Genomic DNA, 12,462 nt, shown 5'->3' with positions numbered 1-12,462 from the left:
GATGTTACACCCCAAGCAAAACCCTGCCCTGGATGCAGGATCACAACACCCAGCATAGCCCAGATCCAGCACCAGTGCCAGGACCAAATCCAGGGAAAATCCTGCAGGAGCAGAGCACTCCCAGCCCCTCAGGTTGTAAATGGCCTCACAAGGGCACCCAGGACTGGGGAAAGAGGCTCAGGAGATGGGAGACAGATTGCTCCTAGCACATCAAGGCTCACAGCCCAACAGAAGGCTGTCAGGGAAGATCCCCAACAGCTCCAACCACTTCAGATTGGCAGTAGCTGTAAATCTGCTGCCAGGGCTGGGGGACAAGAAGAGCATCATCGCAAAACACAGCCGGAGCATTTGCTTTGTTTTCCAGAAATAAATTTGGTGTGTTAGTGGAAAATTGCAGGATCTCCCTGCTTTTCAGGGCACTGGTTGGGAGGGGAGTGAGGGAATCAAGGACAAAGCATGTGGAAGCAATTCCTTCCCTTGCCCTGCCTCTGATGTGGCTCTCCCTCACCTGGACCACTCCAGACCCCCACCTTGGCAGCTAGCAAGACCAAGGGACCCCCCCCCCACACACCTGCCCCAGCCCCCAGGAAGGGTAAGGACACGAGCCCAGAAAGCTCAGCCTTGGTCAGGCAGGAGCAGCACATGGTGGAATGAGAGTCTCCAGGGCTTGGGACGAACAGGAGATGGAGGGAGGGCTTGGGGACCTATATAAATGGTACAAGAGTTTCAGAGCCAGACATAAAGCAACTGTTTGGGCTTTGGGGTCTGTAATAATCCCCAAAAAGGAGCACAGGGCAGCTTCTGTCTTCCAGGTGATGCTGGCTGCATCCAACCTGGCCAGCCACCTCTGAGTGGGATGCACTGCCTTGTCCTGCCCTTGGAAATGAGGCCATGAAGGCATCGCAGAATTGTCACCCATGATGAACACAGAGCAGGACATGATGTGCCCATATCCCCCCTCAGGGCCCTGCTCAGAGGTGGAGACAGGAGGCGATCCCACCAACCACTGGGACTGCATGGCATTGTCCAGATGGGCATCTCCACCCTGATGGGGGTCCTGGGAGCACCCTGGGGGCCAGGCTCAGGATCCCCAGCATCCTCCCACATCCCTGCCACAGCAAGTGGCTGGCTCCAGACTTCCCTTTTCCCAGATGGGAGAGAAAGTCATCCCCGTGCACCAGCCCCTGCGCTTCCTCGACGCTTAATTAGAAGCCTCTCCCTTTCTCTTGGCTCTCTAATTAACATGCCGGGAGCTCAAAGGAAGGCAGCAGCACAATAACCCAGGGAGAGGCTTCCAGCAGGCCCCGGCCTCATTACGGCCAGGCTGGGGAGCGGGAGCAGGGCGTGCTTCACATATGGAAACACCGCAAACAAGAAAGGCTGGGCCACGAGAGAAAGAGACTTGACCTCTTCTCCCCTGCATTGTGTGCCCGTCATCCCCCTCGGCGGGCACTGGCGGGGCCGGGCAGCTCTGCCCTTTCTCATGGTGATGGGCAGCGCCCGTGCCTGGCGCGGCACTGCGGCCACGCTGCACGGCTCGGTTTAATCTCCCAGACAAGGCTTTTCTGGGCTCTTTCTTTTCTTCTGCCAAGTCGGCTCAGACTGGGGGCATGCTGTCAGCCTGGGGGTGAGGGCCACAGAAACGTCTTCATCCAGCCCCTGCAGAGGGTGGATGGAAGGCAGGATGGAGCTGAGCCACCGCTGCCATGCACGGGCGTGGAAGCATCTCCAGGCTTTGACCAGGCTGGATTGGGCCATCCAAATGCAAGGGAGCAGGTCTGGGGGGTTGGACACTGTGGCTGCTGCTGGTTACCACAGCCAGAGGTGGGCAGGATGCTCTGAAGCACCTTGATGCCCCACGTGGGACACAGAGGGGGCTGCACTCTGGTTTTCTCCCATGAGCGGAAGGGTGCAGAAATCACAGAGTCACAGAATGTTCTGAGGTGGAAGGGACCCACAGGAATCATTGAGTCCAACTCCTGGCCCTGTACAGACACCCCAACAACCCCACCCTGTGCATCCTTGGGAGCGTTGTCCAAATGCTCCTGGAGCTCTGGCAGCCTCGGGGCTCTGCCCATTCCCTGGGAGCCTGGGCAGTGCCTGCACCCTCTGGGGGATGAACCTGATGCACTGCCTTGCCCAAGCTCTTCTTTAAAGGAGTTTCTTCAGGGTGATCTTTGAACATGTTTCAGGATACACCTGGTCCTGGTAAAGAAGACAGGTAGTTCTGCTGAGCCAGCAAACATCTCTCTGTGGGATGCCAGTCTTTTCAGGACCTGAGCCTAATGCCCTCATCCTGCTACAGGTGACAGGCAATGGAATAACAACTGAGACACTGGGGACAAATGATGGTGGCCTTGGCATATTGTTTCTTCCTCTTCTCATTTTTAGGTGGCTGCATGCCAGCTCTATGGAGACTGTGATTCCTCTAGCACCACACTGTGTGACTCTGTGGGGTGGGAACTACATCCCACCAACACCGGGGTATTTTTTGGAGTATCATCTCCTAGAAAACTATTGGAAACCTCAACTGTGCTCTTTCCACATGGCCAAGGCACTTTGCAACAGTGCCTGACTTTTCCTGGGCCAAGCCTGCCACATTCACATGCAGAAGAGACCCCAGAGCAGCTGCAGGTCCTGTCAGGTGATGCCTTACCCCTGAGGGAGGATGCACCGTCCAGCCCAGCTCTGCTGTCGCCGTGGTGGAGTCCATCAGTGTCTCTGTGGAAGGAAGGGGAAACAAGGAGTCACTGGTTGCTGATGAAAGGACTGAAGATGGAGACAGGGAAAAAGGTGGAGAGGAGCTAGCCCAGGGCTGCAGGGCTGGAGCCCATCCCACACTGAGCCTTTTGACCACATCTCAGCCAGGGGACCCAGGCACTGGTCCCTCCACCCAACTGCTCCCCACCCACTGCCCACTGCTCCCTGGCCCCCATGCAGAATATGGAATCAAAAAATGTTAAGTTTGGAACTGACCTCCGAGATCATCAAGTGCAACCATCATCCCAGCACCAAACAATGTTCATCATTAAATCATGTGTTCATCATTAAACCATCATTAAACCACTTGTGAACCACTTGTTCACAGGTGCCACATCCACACGTGTTTTTTAACATCTCCAGGGATGGTGATTTCACCACTGCCCTGGGCCAATGCCCAGCCATCCTTCCCATGAGGAAACTTTCCCTAATATCCAATCTAACCCTCCCCTGGCCCAGCCTGAGGCTGTGTCCTCTTGTTCTGTCCCTGTTCCCTGGGAGCACAGCCCAACCCTCCCCCAGCTGTCCCCTCCTGGCAGGAGCTGTGCAGAGCCACAAGGTCCCCCCTGAGCCTCCTTTGCTCCAGGCTGAGCCCCTTTCTCAGCTCCTTCAGCCCCTCCTGGAGCTCCAGACCCTTTCCCAGCTCCATCCCCTCCTATGAAAATGCTCCAGTCCCTCAATGTCATAATTTTCATTAAGGGCCCAAAACTGACCCCAGGATTTGAGGTGGGACCTCAAGGTGCCCAGCACAGGCAATGTCTCCTGCTGTGAGTGAGGACTCTGCCATTCATCAGCCAAGCTGGATTTTCCTCCTCTCAATCCTAAATCCAAGTACCCTCAGCCCAGTTCTACTGCAGCATATGAGGAGCAGCCTGAGCAGGGATCCTCCATCACCTTCTAGTTTCCTTTGCCAAAAGCAGGATTTTTTTTTCTCAGCACTTTGCATAGTAGGGAGAATCCTCTGAGATGCAGTAGGATGTGGGGAGGAACAGCACTTTTAGGACTTAAAAGTACTAAAAAATTAAACCACTGTTAAAGCTGGTTTTCCAGATGATTTGGGCTGAAATGGGTCAGGTGATGCTACCACCGACCAGCACAGACAAGTCCTGCTCAGCCTTTCCTGAGCTGCAGGAAGGCCTCCTCACCCTTCCTGCAGCTCATGATGCTTCCCACACTGGAGTTCTTTTCATCCCAAATAGCTGTACATTGGTTTAACTCCACTGATGGCACAAGGAGGGCTGCTCAGGTGATGGTACCCAATATCTGGGCCAACATGAGCAGCTGAACGTGCCAGCCAGCCCCATCAGAAATAAATGGGACAGACTCTTGGAATCGTGGTTCAAAAAGCCAGCTAACATTGAGTCCCACCATTACTGCAGCACTGCCATGTTCTGCACTAAACCATGTCTCTAATAACCACATCTACTCACTTCTTTAACACTTCCCAGGAAGTGCTCAAAAGTCTTTTTTGGACACTTCCATGAGTGGCTTGCAGAGTCTGGGTAACTCTCTGCTCCTCCAGGTCTGCAGCCACATGCTCATGGCAATACAGGGATTTTTCTGCACCACACCCAGGGCTGACAGTTTAAGAAAATAGGACAATATTCCTGAGTTTAGGAAATGCAGTTTAGAAATTCTGCCCAAAGGCCTCAGAACACCGAGGCTGGACATGAGGGGAGTGTGGAGGGACACACTGCACAGGGCAGCACATGGCCAGTGATTCTGTGCTGAGATCATGGTCATGCTCAGAGGGGAAATTCTGTCCCTCTGTTCTGCAGGGACAATGTGAATCCCCTGATTTCAGCACATGCCCTGGGGATGCCAAGTGCACTTGCAGGGATGCTGGGAAGTGTGCATCCCATACACACTAAGAGTCCCAGAATTGTTGGGGTTGGGAGGGACCTTCAAGACCATCCAGTCCCACGCTCCTGCCATGGGCAGGGACACCTCCCACTATCCCAGGTTGCTCCAAGCCCCGTCCAACCTGGCCTTGGACACTGCCAAGGGTGGTCCCAGAATGGAATGGAGAGTTACTGGGTGTAACCATGTCCTTCTGCTGTGCTTCTCCCCACCAGAAAAACAAGCACACTGCCACAAACCCCTCAAGAACATCTCCACCTTCTCCGCTTTCACTCCATTGAACAAAAACAAAGGAAGAAAAGCTCAGCCTTGAGCAGATCCATCACTGAAGAGCCAGGCCTGGATGCAGAGGTGACAACTGCTCCATGCATGTGACCTCCTGCTCCCCACTGGCACCCCAAAAAGTGCCTGGGCAGCACTGTGCTCCTGCACCTACTCCTGGCAGTAAATCCTCCTTAGACTGTGGCTTGTTCATTACTCCTGGTTCCAGCCAGCGGTTTCCAGTTCACAGGAAACCAGGATTTCGAAATTTGGTTTTATTCCAAGAGTAAAAAGCACTTCTTTTCAATTTTTCCCACTAAGAAGAGTTCTGGAAAACAGCTAATCCCGAAATGTTGTGGGTCAGATTTACAAAATTTCTTTTTAAACTGAGTATTTGTTTACATAGGCCAATAATAGTGTTTACTTTATCAGAGGATCTTGCTTTTTCATTAAAACACCAGTGGCGTTTGATCTGAAATGAAAACAACATTTTTCACACAGTGCTAGCAAGAAGCTTTAAAAACCCCCTGAATTTGTTACTTTATCTTAACTATCAATGACAGTGGTGCATAGTAAGTACATTAATAGCAGTGACTAAAATGGAAAACAAGATATATTCTAAGTCATTACAAATAATTCCCCAAATAAAGTTCATATTTTGAAGCATTTTGCATTTTTAAAAACCTTTTATTTAATGAAAACTCAGTGCAGTGGAAATGTTGTGCTCAGTACACCACTGCTCCCACCCCCTTATCCTCAGCTGAAGGATCTCCTTGGAGCTCTGCATCCACTCTGGCTGGCCCAGAGAGAAGGAGGAGAAGAAATTTGCAGGTTTTAAGCAAGTTTTTCCAACGGCAAATTATCTTCCCATAAAAAACACCAGATATTCCATTAATTTTAGTCTGGATTTACACCATTTAGCTGCCAGCTATTGGATTTCCTTTTCCTTCTACAAAGACTCTGCAGTCCAAAATCCTTCTCTCTTGTGGTGCTCACGGGTGGCAAATGATCCATCTCCAAGACAACTAAATTAGCTCAGCTTCCTTCTTCTTCCTCCCTAAACCTGGTTCCTGTTTGAGGCTCCTGTTTATCACCCTTCACAGTGCAGGGGGTCCCAGGGCTGTGGTCCCCATCACACACAGCTGTAACGCTCCAATGTGCCCCTTCTGGGGCAGTTTTTGCACCAAGCTGCTGCCCAGGCTGAAATCTTTTTGGAGATGGGGTTACACTGAGCAGAGAGCACCTGAATTATAGAAAATTGGGAATAGCTGGTCCCCATGAAGCACAGTGACCCTGCAGGGTCAGCACAAGGGGATGTGAATCAGAACCTTGAAACCACAGAATGATTTTGGGAGGGACCTTAAAACTCATCCAGCTGCATGGGCAGGGGCACCTTCCACTGTCCCAGGCTGCTCCAGGCCCTGTCCAATCTAGAATTATAGAATCATAGAATAGGCTGAGCTGGAAGGGACCCACAAGGATCATGGAATCCAACTCCTGGCCTTGTACAGGGAACCCCAACTCCCCCAGCCTGTGCCTCAGAGTGCTGTCAAAACACTCCTTGAACTCAGACATGCTTGTGACCACTGCCCTGGGGAGCCTGTTCAGTGCTCAACCAACCTATGGTTGAAAAACCTTCCTCTAATATACAACCTAAACCTCCTCTGACTTAGCTCCAGATGTTTCCTCAAGTCCTATCACTGCTCACCAGAGTGAAGAGATTGGTACCTGCTTCTCTGCTGCCCTTCAGGAGGATGTTGAAGAGCACAATAAGGTCTCTTCCAGTCTCCTCCAGGCTGAACAGACCAAGTGACCTCAGCATCTCCTCATATGGCTTTCCCTCCAGACTCTTCCCCATCCTCATGGCCTCCTTTGGATTGGATGCTGTCTAACTGCTTCATGTCTTTTTAATATTGTGGTGTCCAAATCTGCTCCAGCACTCAAGGTGAGGCTGCCCCACTGCAGAGCACAGCAGGACAATCCCCTCCCTTGCCTGGCTGGCCATGCTCTCCCTGATGTCCCCCAGGACACGGGTGGCCCTCCTGGCTGCCAGGGCACTGCTGACTCAGATCCAGCTGGCCATTGACCAGGATCCCAGGTCCCTTCCTGCAGCTGCTCTCCAGCCTCTTGTTGCCTGGTCCACCCACACATCCAGGGTTGCCCCATCCTCAGTAAGGAATCTGGCACTTTCTCTTGTTGAACTTCACATGGTTGGTGATGGCCCAGTCCTCTGTTTTGTTGAGGTCTCTCTGCAGGGCCTCCCTGCCTTTGAGGGAGGCAACAGCTCTTCCCAGTTTTGTATCTTCTGTGAACTTGCCTCATATTCCTTCCAGTCCTGTGTCCAAGTCATTGGATGCTGAAGAGCGCAGGGCAATGACAAAGCCCTGCAGTGACAGGTCACCAGTCTGATGTCACCCCAGTCACTGTCACCCATTGTGCCTGACTCCCAGTTTCTCACCCATCACGTGATGTGTTTATCTAGCTGGGGGCTGGACAGGTTGTCCAGAAGGATCCTGTGAGAGACAGTATCAAAAGCTTTGCTGAAATAAAAAAAGATTCCATCTCTTGACTTCTCTTGATCAACCAGGTGGGTTTACCCAGTGAGAGAAGGAAATCAGGTTTGATAAGCAGGGCTTTCCCTCATGAAGCTGTGCTGGCTGTGACCAATGACTACATTGTCCCCCAGGTGTTTTTCAATACTTCTCAGAATAATGCTCTCCCTTGATTTTACCAGGCAATGAAGTGAAACTGCCAGGCCTGTAGTTTCTAGGGTCCTCCTTCTTGCCCTTCTTGAAAATTAGGACAATGTTTGCTGACTTCCAGTCAGCTGGGACCTCTCTGAAATCCCAAGACTGATCAAAAATCACCAAGAGAGGCTTTGCAATGACATCAGCAGCTCTGTGAGGATCTTGGTTCATCCACAGACCAGAGGAGTTTGGTTTGAATGGGACCTTAAAGCTCATCTCATTCCATCCCCTGCCACAGGCAGGGACACCTGCCACTATCCCAGGTTGCTCCAAGCCCTGTCCAACCTGGCCTTGGGCACTGCCAGGGATGGGGAGTCTGGGCAACCTCTCTGGGCAGCCTGTTCCAGATGTTCATGGACACTTCTGAGTGACAGGTGACTCCAGGCCCAGGGACATCATTTGGACAAAGTTCTGCCACAGGTGTGAGCTCCACGCAAAGTGTGGTAAGCCCCAAGGCATGGGAACCCATCATCTACTGAGGCAGCTCCTCCACCTGCAGTTTCCACCGGGCTGCCCTGCCCTGCCACTTCTGTGCCCAGGGTGACCATGGTGGGCTGTCACAGCCACATCTCCCCCAGCAGCTTCCCTCGTCCTACCTGGGGCTGCCTCATGCTCATACAAGCACATGGGCACATAACAGGACCAGCTCCTGTGCTGGGGACAAAAAACACAGACCAATTCCACCATGGGCAACCCCAAGGCCAGCTGTTAATGCCTTGACCACCACCTTGGCAACTTCACTCACTGTCACAGCCACTTTCATGGTGCCATCCTGCTGGTCTGGCAGCACCAGGTAGCAGGGTGAGAGGCTGATTCCTTGGCAGCCTCATGAAGATAGATCCTGTGGCACCCAGGCCATGGAGCAAAGCCATGGGGGAGTGGCAGGGGTGGGAGCCTGGCCCCTGGCCCACCGCTGGTGGCTGCGATAGCTGCAGCTCAGTGCAGCCCTCCCTGCACAGCAGCGTCTCCTCAATGTTGTTGCTTCTGTTCTCCCCTCCCGTGTGTTTATCTGCAGCTCCACATGCTGCCCACAGCATTCTAAATAAATCTGCAGCTGCTCCACACCAGCAGACACAGCTCTGTCCCACTTCCCACAGGGAACCACACTGCTCCCCACGGGACACCCGGGGACCAGTGCCTGTGCTTCTCACTTTGGAGATGTTTTCTCTGAGCAGCTTCCCCCAGGCTTCCCCCAGCACTGGGGCTGTCCCCAGCACTGCTGCCTGCTCTGAGGGCACACCGTGGCTCTGGAGGGACACTTGGCATCTCCAGCCACACCATCACCCCCACCCCACCACTTCCAGATGCTCGAAGCCACACTAAGACAGCGTCGTGCAGAGGATCTGCTGTGACAATGCTGTCACAGCATTGACAGGGGGTTCCTGTGCTTCCACATGGTCTTCTTGCTGCTCAGCCACGAGTGAGATGAGTGTGGGGTTCTCAGCTGCAGCAGCTTTTCCCATCTGGCCAGATCAGGAATGAGACTGGTGGACAGAACTGGGAGGGGAGGACTAGTCTGGGATCATGCTGGGTCCTGGTGGCAGCAGGACGGGCTGGCCAGGAGTGGGGATGGAGGGTGGCAGGACCAAGGGGCAGGGGCAGAGGCTGGAGGTGGAAGGGATTAACAAAGGAGCTGTGCATGTTGCAGACACACTTCTCTCCATCCGGAAAAATAACTTGCATGGAGTTTTGCCAATTCAGACCAATTTGGAGTATCCGGACCTGAGCTTCTCAGAAGTCCTGGCAAATGCTTCACATTCACAGGCTCCAAGCTCATCCAGATAAAGAAACAGCTGGGCAAATAAATAGCCCCACAGATAGCTGGAGCCTCCACCCTCATTTTTCCACCCACAACTTTTTCCCTTCCCCTTTCACTCCTCACGAAGGCTCCTCTCTCAGGGTAGGACACTTGCCAGGATTGTAATCCTGGTCCAACATTATCAACACAGGGAGCAAGCTTCTCGTGAACCCATGACCACATCAGCTGTGGCCAGTGCTGGATGTGCAAAGCAGGCAAGAAGCTTCCAGCTCACTCTGATGGGCTGGGAGCAAAGTCACCCTAAGGCAGAGACAGTGGGAGATCATTCCCTGTCACCAAGTCTTACATGACCTGGAAGCCCACCTAAAATACCTCATCAGCTCCAGGCTGGAGGGACACATAGTGTTAGAGCCCAGGCAAGGGGAGCAAGATCAGGATCTGCACTGGAGACACCACAGGTCAGGATGAGCTCCTCCATGCAGGAACATGTGCTTCAGGAACCATGTACCCACCCTGGCCTCAGGCACAGCCCCCACATCCCGGGGCAGGGGGTGGCTAATGAGAAACGCGTCTGTCCCCACCCCAGGAGCCCTCAGCACAGATCCCTGCCCTTCCCCACGTTGAAAGGCCCCTCTCTGCCTCCTGTGCTTTACTGGAGCCTGATCATGATATTTTTGCCAGCGTGAGCTGAGCGGGGCCGAGCAAAGCCAGTGGCCCTTCCCTGCAGCCCTGAGCTTTGCTTTGCCTGGCCAGAGGCCAGCGGAACGAGCTGAAACCCAATCCCCCCCCGGCCGAGCCCTGGCGCGGGAACAGCTCCCTGCATTGTGAGCAGAGGTACAGGATCCTTGGGATATGGCACTCAGGGATCCACTCAGACTCCAAGGGGGACAGTGATTGATGGGGGAGGTTGACTGAGCTGAGATGGGGACCCCGACACGCCCCACTCCCCCCAAAGGGCACCCCAAGGTCACACTGGTGCCCCCGGTGCTGGGAACCCAGCACTGAGGTACCTGCTCATTCAGCACCCTTCCCTGAAAAATTAGGTCCAGCCAGACTCAGAGACCTAAGGATTAGGATGATGTCCATCATCTCCATTGCACAGAGTGCCTCTGACCAGCCAAACAGGATCCAGGCTGATAGCCCATGGAGCAGGGAGAGCTGACCCCAGAGATACCACACAGCACGGGCAGGGGAAAGATATCCTCAGTTTGGGGGAGTCACGGAGCCTTCCTGGCTCCTCAGGTCCCTAGGACATCAGTCACAGCTCCTGCAAGCCCTGTGAGGCAGGAGCCAGCCCCAGAGCCAGCAAGGGAGCAGGGGATGGAAGCTGGTGGGGCTCAGCAGAACCTGCTGGATCACTCTCACCCAGCTACTGGGTGGTGCTCAGCTGATGAGACACTAGGGTTCAGGACTGGTGTCAAACAAGGGGATGGCCCCAATGCCCTGCCCTTGGTACAGCATTGCAGCAATCCCAGGTGGAACTCCCCCTGCATTTCCATGAGGGAAATGCCACGAGCTGGGCTATGCTTTCCCATTCCCACCAAAATCTCTCCCTTACTCTGATTGCCCACACCTTGTCTGGACCATTCTCAGGGGACCAAACCCAGGGCTGACACTGCTGAGCAGAAAGAAACCACTGGTCTTTAGCTCCCAGCCTTGCTAGACCAGAAAATATGGAAAGCTGGGCTTGGGGCAGAGCTGCACCTGGCACGGGGGCCATGGCAATGCCACTGGGTGAGCCAGGAGCCAGGGCTGAGCACGGCCACGGCCCAAATCCAGCAGCTTCCAGACCCTCTTCCCAGCTCCTCCTCTCTCTGTGAAGGCCTGGCTGTGCAGGCACTGCCCTGCAGGGTGCTCCACTGCTGGAAAGCTCAAAGCAAGGAGAAGCCAAACTCAACAGCCCATGGGGTCCTGCAGGTCACCCCAGCACGTGTCCTGCTTTCCAAGCACTCAGTGACCCAGCCAGGATTGTCCCTCTCACCTGCCTGCCTGCGAGGAGAATGACAGCTCCAGGATTCAGAAGGGAATTCTGATTTTGTGACCTCTCAGCCCCTGCTGAAGAAGCAGGTGAGGCTGGATGTGAGGCAGGACCACTCTCCATCCAGCTGATACATTATCCCACTCACAGCTGCAGATTCATCCTGTCTGTCCCAGTTTCCCCACACCAGCTGCTCCACAGGTCAGCAGAAACAGGAAAAACCCACCAGAGCTCTCTGGGAAGCTGCTCCAGCAGCACCAGGGACCCACTGGCAGCATCTGTCCCAAAAGGAGCTGGGACTTGTAGGTGGTCTGAGTTCAGGCGAGGGCAGGCTGCTGGCAGGACACAATGCAGATGCCAAATGCCAGCAAGCAGAGGCCCTCCTGCTGCTGCTGGGAATGCAGGAGCCACACAGAGGAGACACAGATGAAGGCGTTTAACAGCCACTGCTACTGTCACTGCTGATGGCTCTCCTTGGTGGCACTGACCCCATGGGCTGGGAGATACCTGAGGGAGGGAGTCCCAGGGTAAACTGTTGCATCCAGTCTCATCCAGGCCCAGCAGAGACTGAATTCCCCAGCAAGCCTTTTTCCAAGAGGATAGAACAGGGCCATGTTCCTTCTGAGAGCCTCCAGGTGTCTCTTCCTCTCCTGGGGATGGACACAGGGGTGCTCTGGGAGGTTGGAGTCCCATGCCCAGAAGCTCCTTCTAAAGGTGCCCCAGCCCCAAAGGAACCATCAGCCTCCACCACGCAGTGCTCTGGTCCAGCTGAGTGTGGCACAGCCACCCCATGGGGGACAGACACTGGTGTCACCACTAGTGCCCAAACACACAGCCACTGTCACTGGTGTGCAGGAGCAGGTGCCATGTGCAGCTCCTGGCTGCAGCATCCTGGCAAAGAGCTGCTGTATAACACATTAACCTGCTCCCACCACTGTGCCCTGCAGCCACTGGGACAGGGTGTAATGCCCAGGGTGCTGCAGCACTGCCCAGCCCCCTTCGATAGCCACAGCCACTCTCCTGTATCCTAGACACAGTATCCTGTATTCCCAGACCCACTGGCCTGTGCTCCCAGGCACAGGTGGCCTCAGGAGTCC

At 54.1% G+C, this 12,462-nt stretch overlaps 1 protein-coding gene across 4 annotated transcripts in view; it reads right to left on the bottom strand.

The window, feature by feature from the left end:
• The window catches only part of EPHB2 (EPH receptor B2), a 136,458-nt gene that overhangs the window by 94,191 nt on the left and 29,805 nt on the right, over window positions 1-12,462 (bottom strand). For all 4 annotated transcript variants that reach the window (XM_077190107.1, XM_077190108.1, XM_054647644.2 and 1 more), the window contains exon 2: window positions 2,657-2,721. In XM_077190107.1, coding sequence (XP_077046222.1) covers window positions 2,657-2,721 — 65 coding nt within the window. The remainder of the gene's footprint in view (window positions 1-2,656; window positions 2,722-12,462) is intronic.

The sequence above is a fragment of the Agelaius phoeniceus genome, chromosome 24, assembly GCF_051311805.1.
Source record: "Agelaius phoeniceus isolate bAgePho1 chromosome 24, bAgePho1.hap1, whole genome shotgun sequence".
Classification (NCBI taxonomy): domain Eukaryota; kingdom Metazoa; phylum Chordata; class Aves; order Passeriformes; family Icteridae; genus Agelaius; species Agelaius phoeniceus.
Note: the sequence above shows the minus strand (reverse complement) of the source record. Positions and strands in the feature narration are given on the sequence as shown.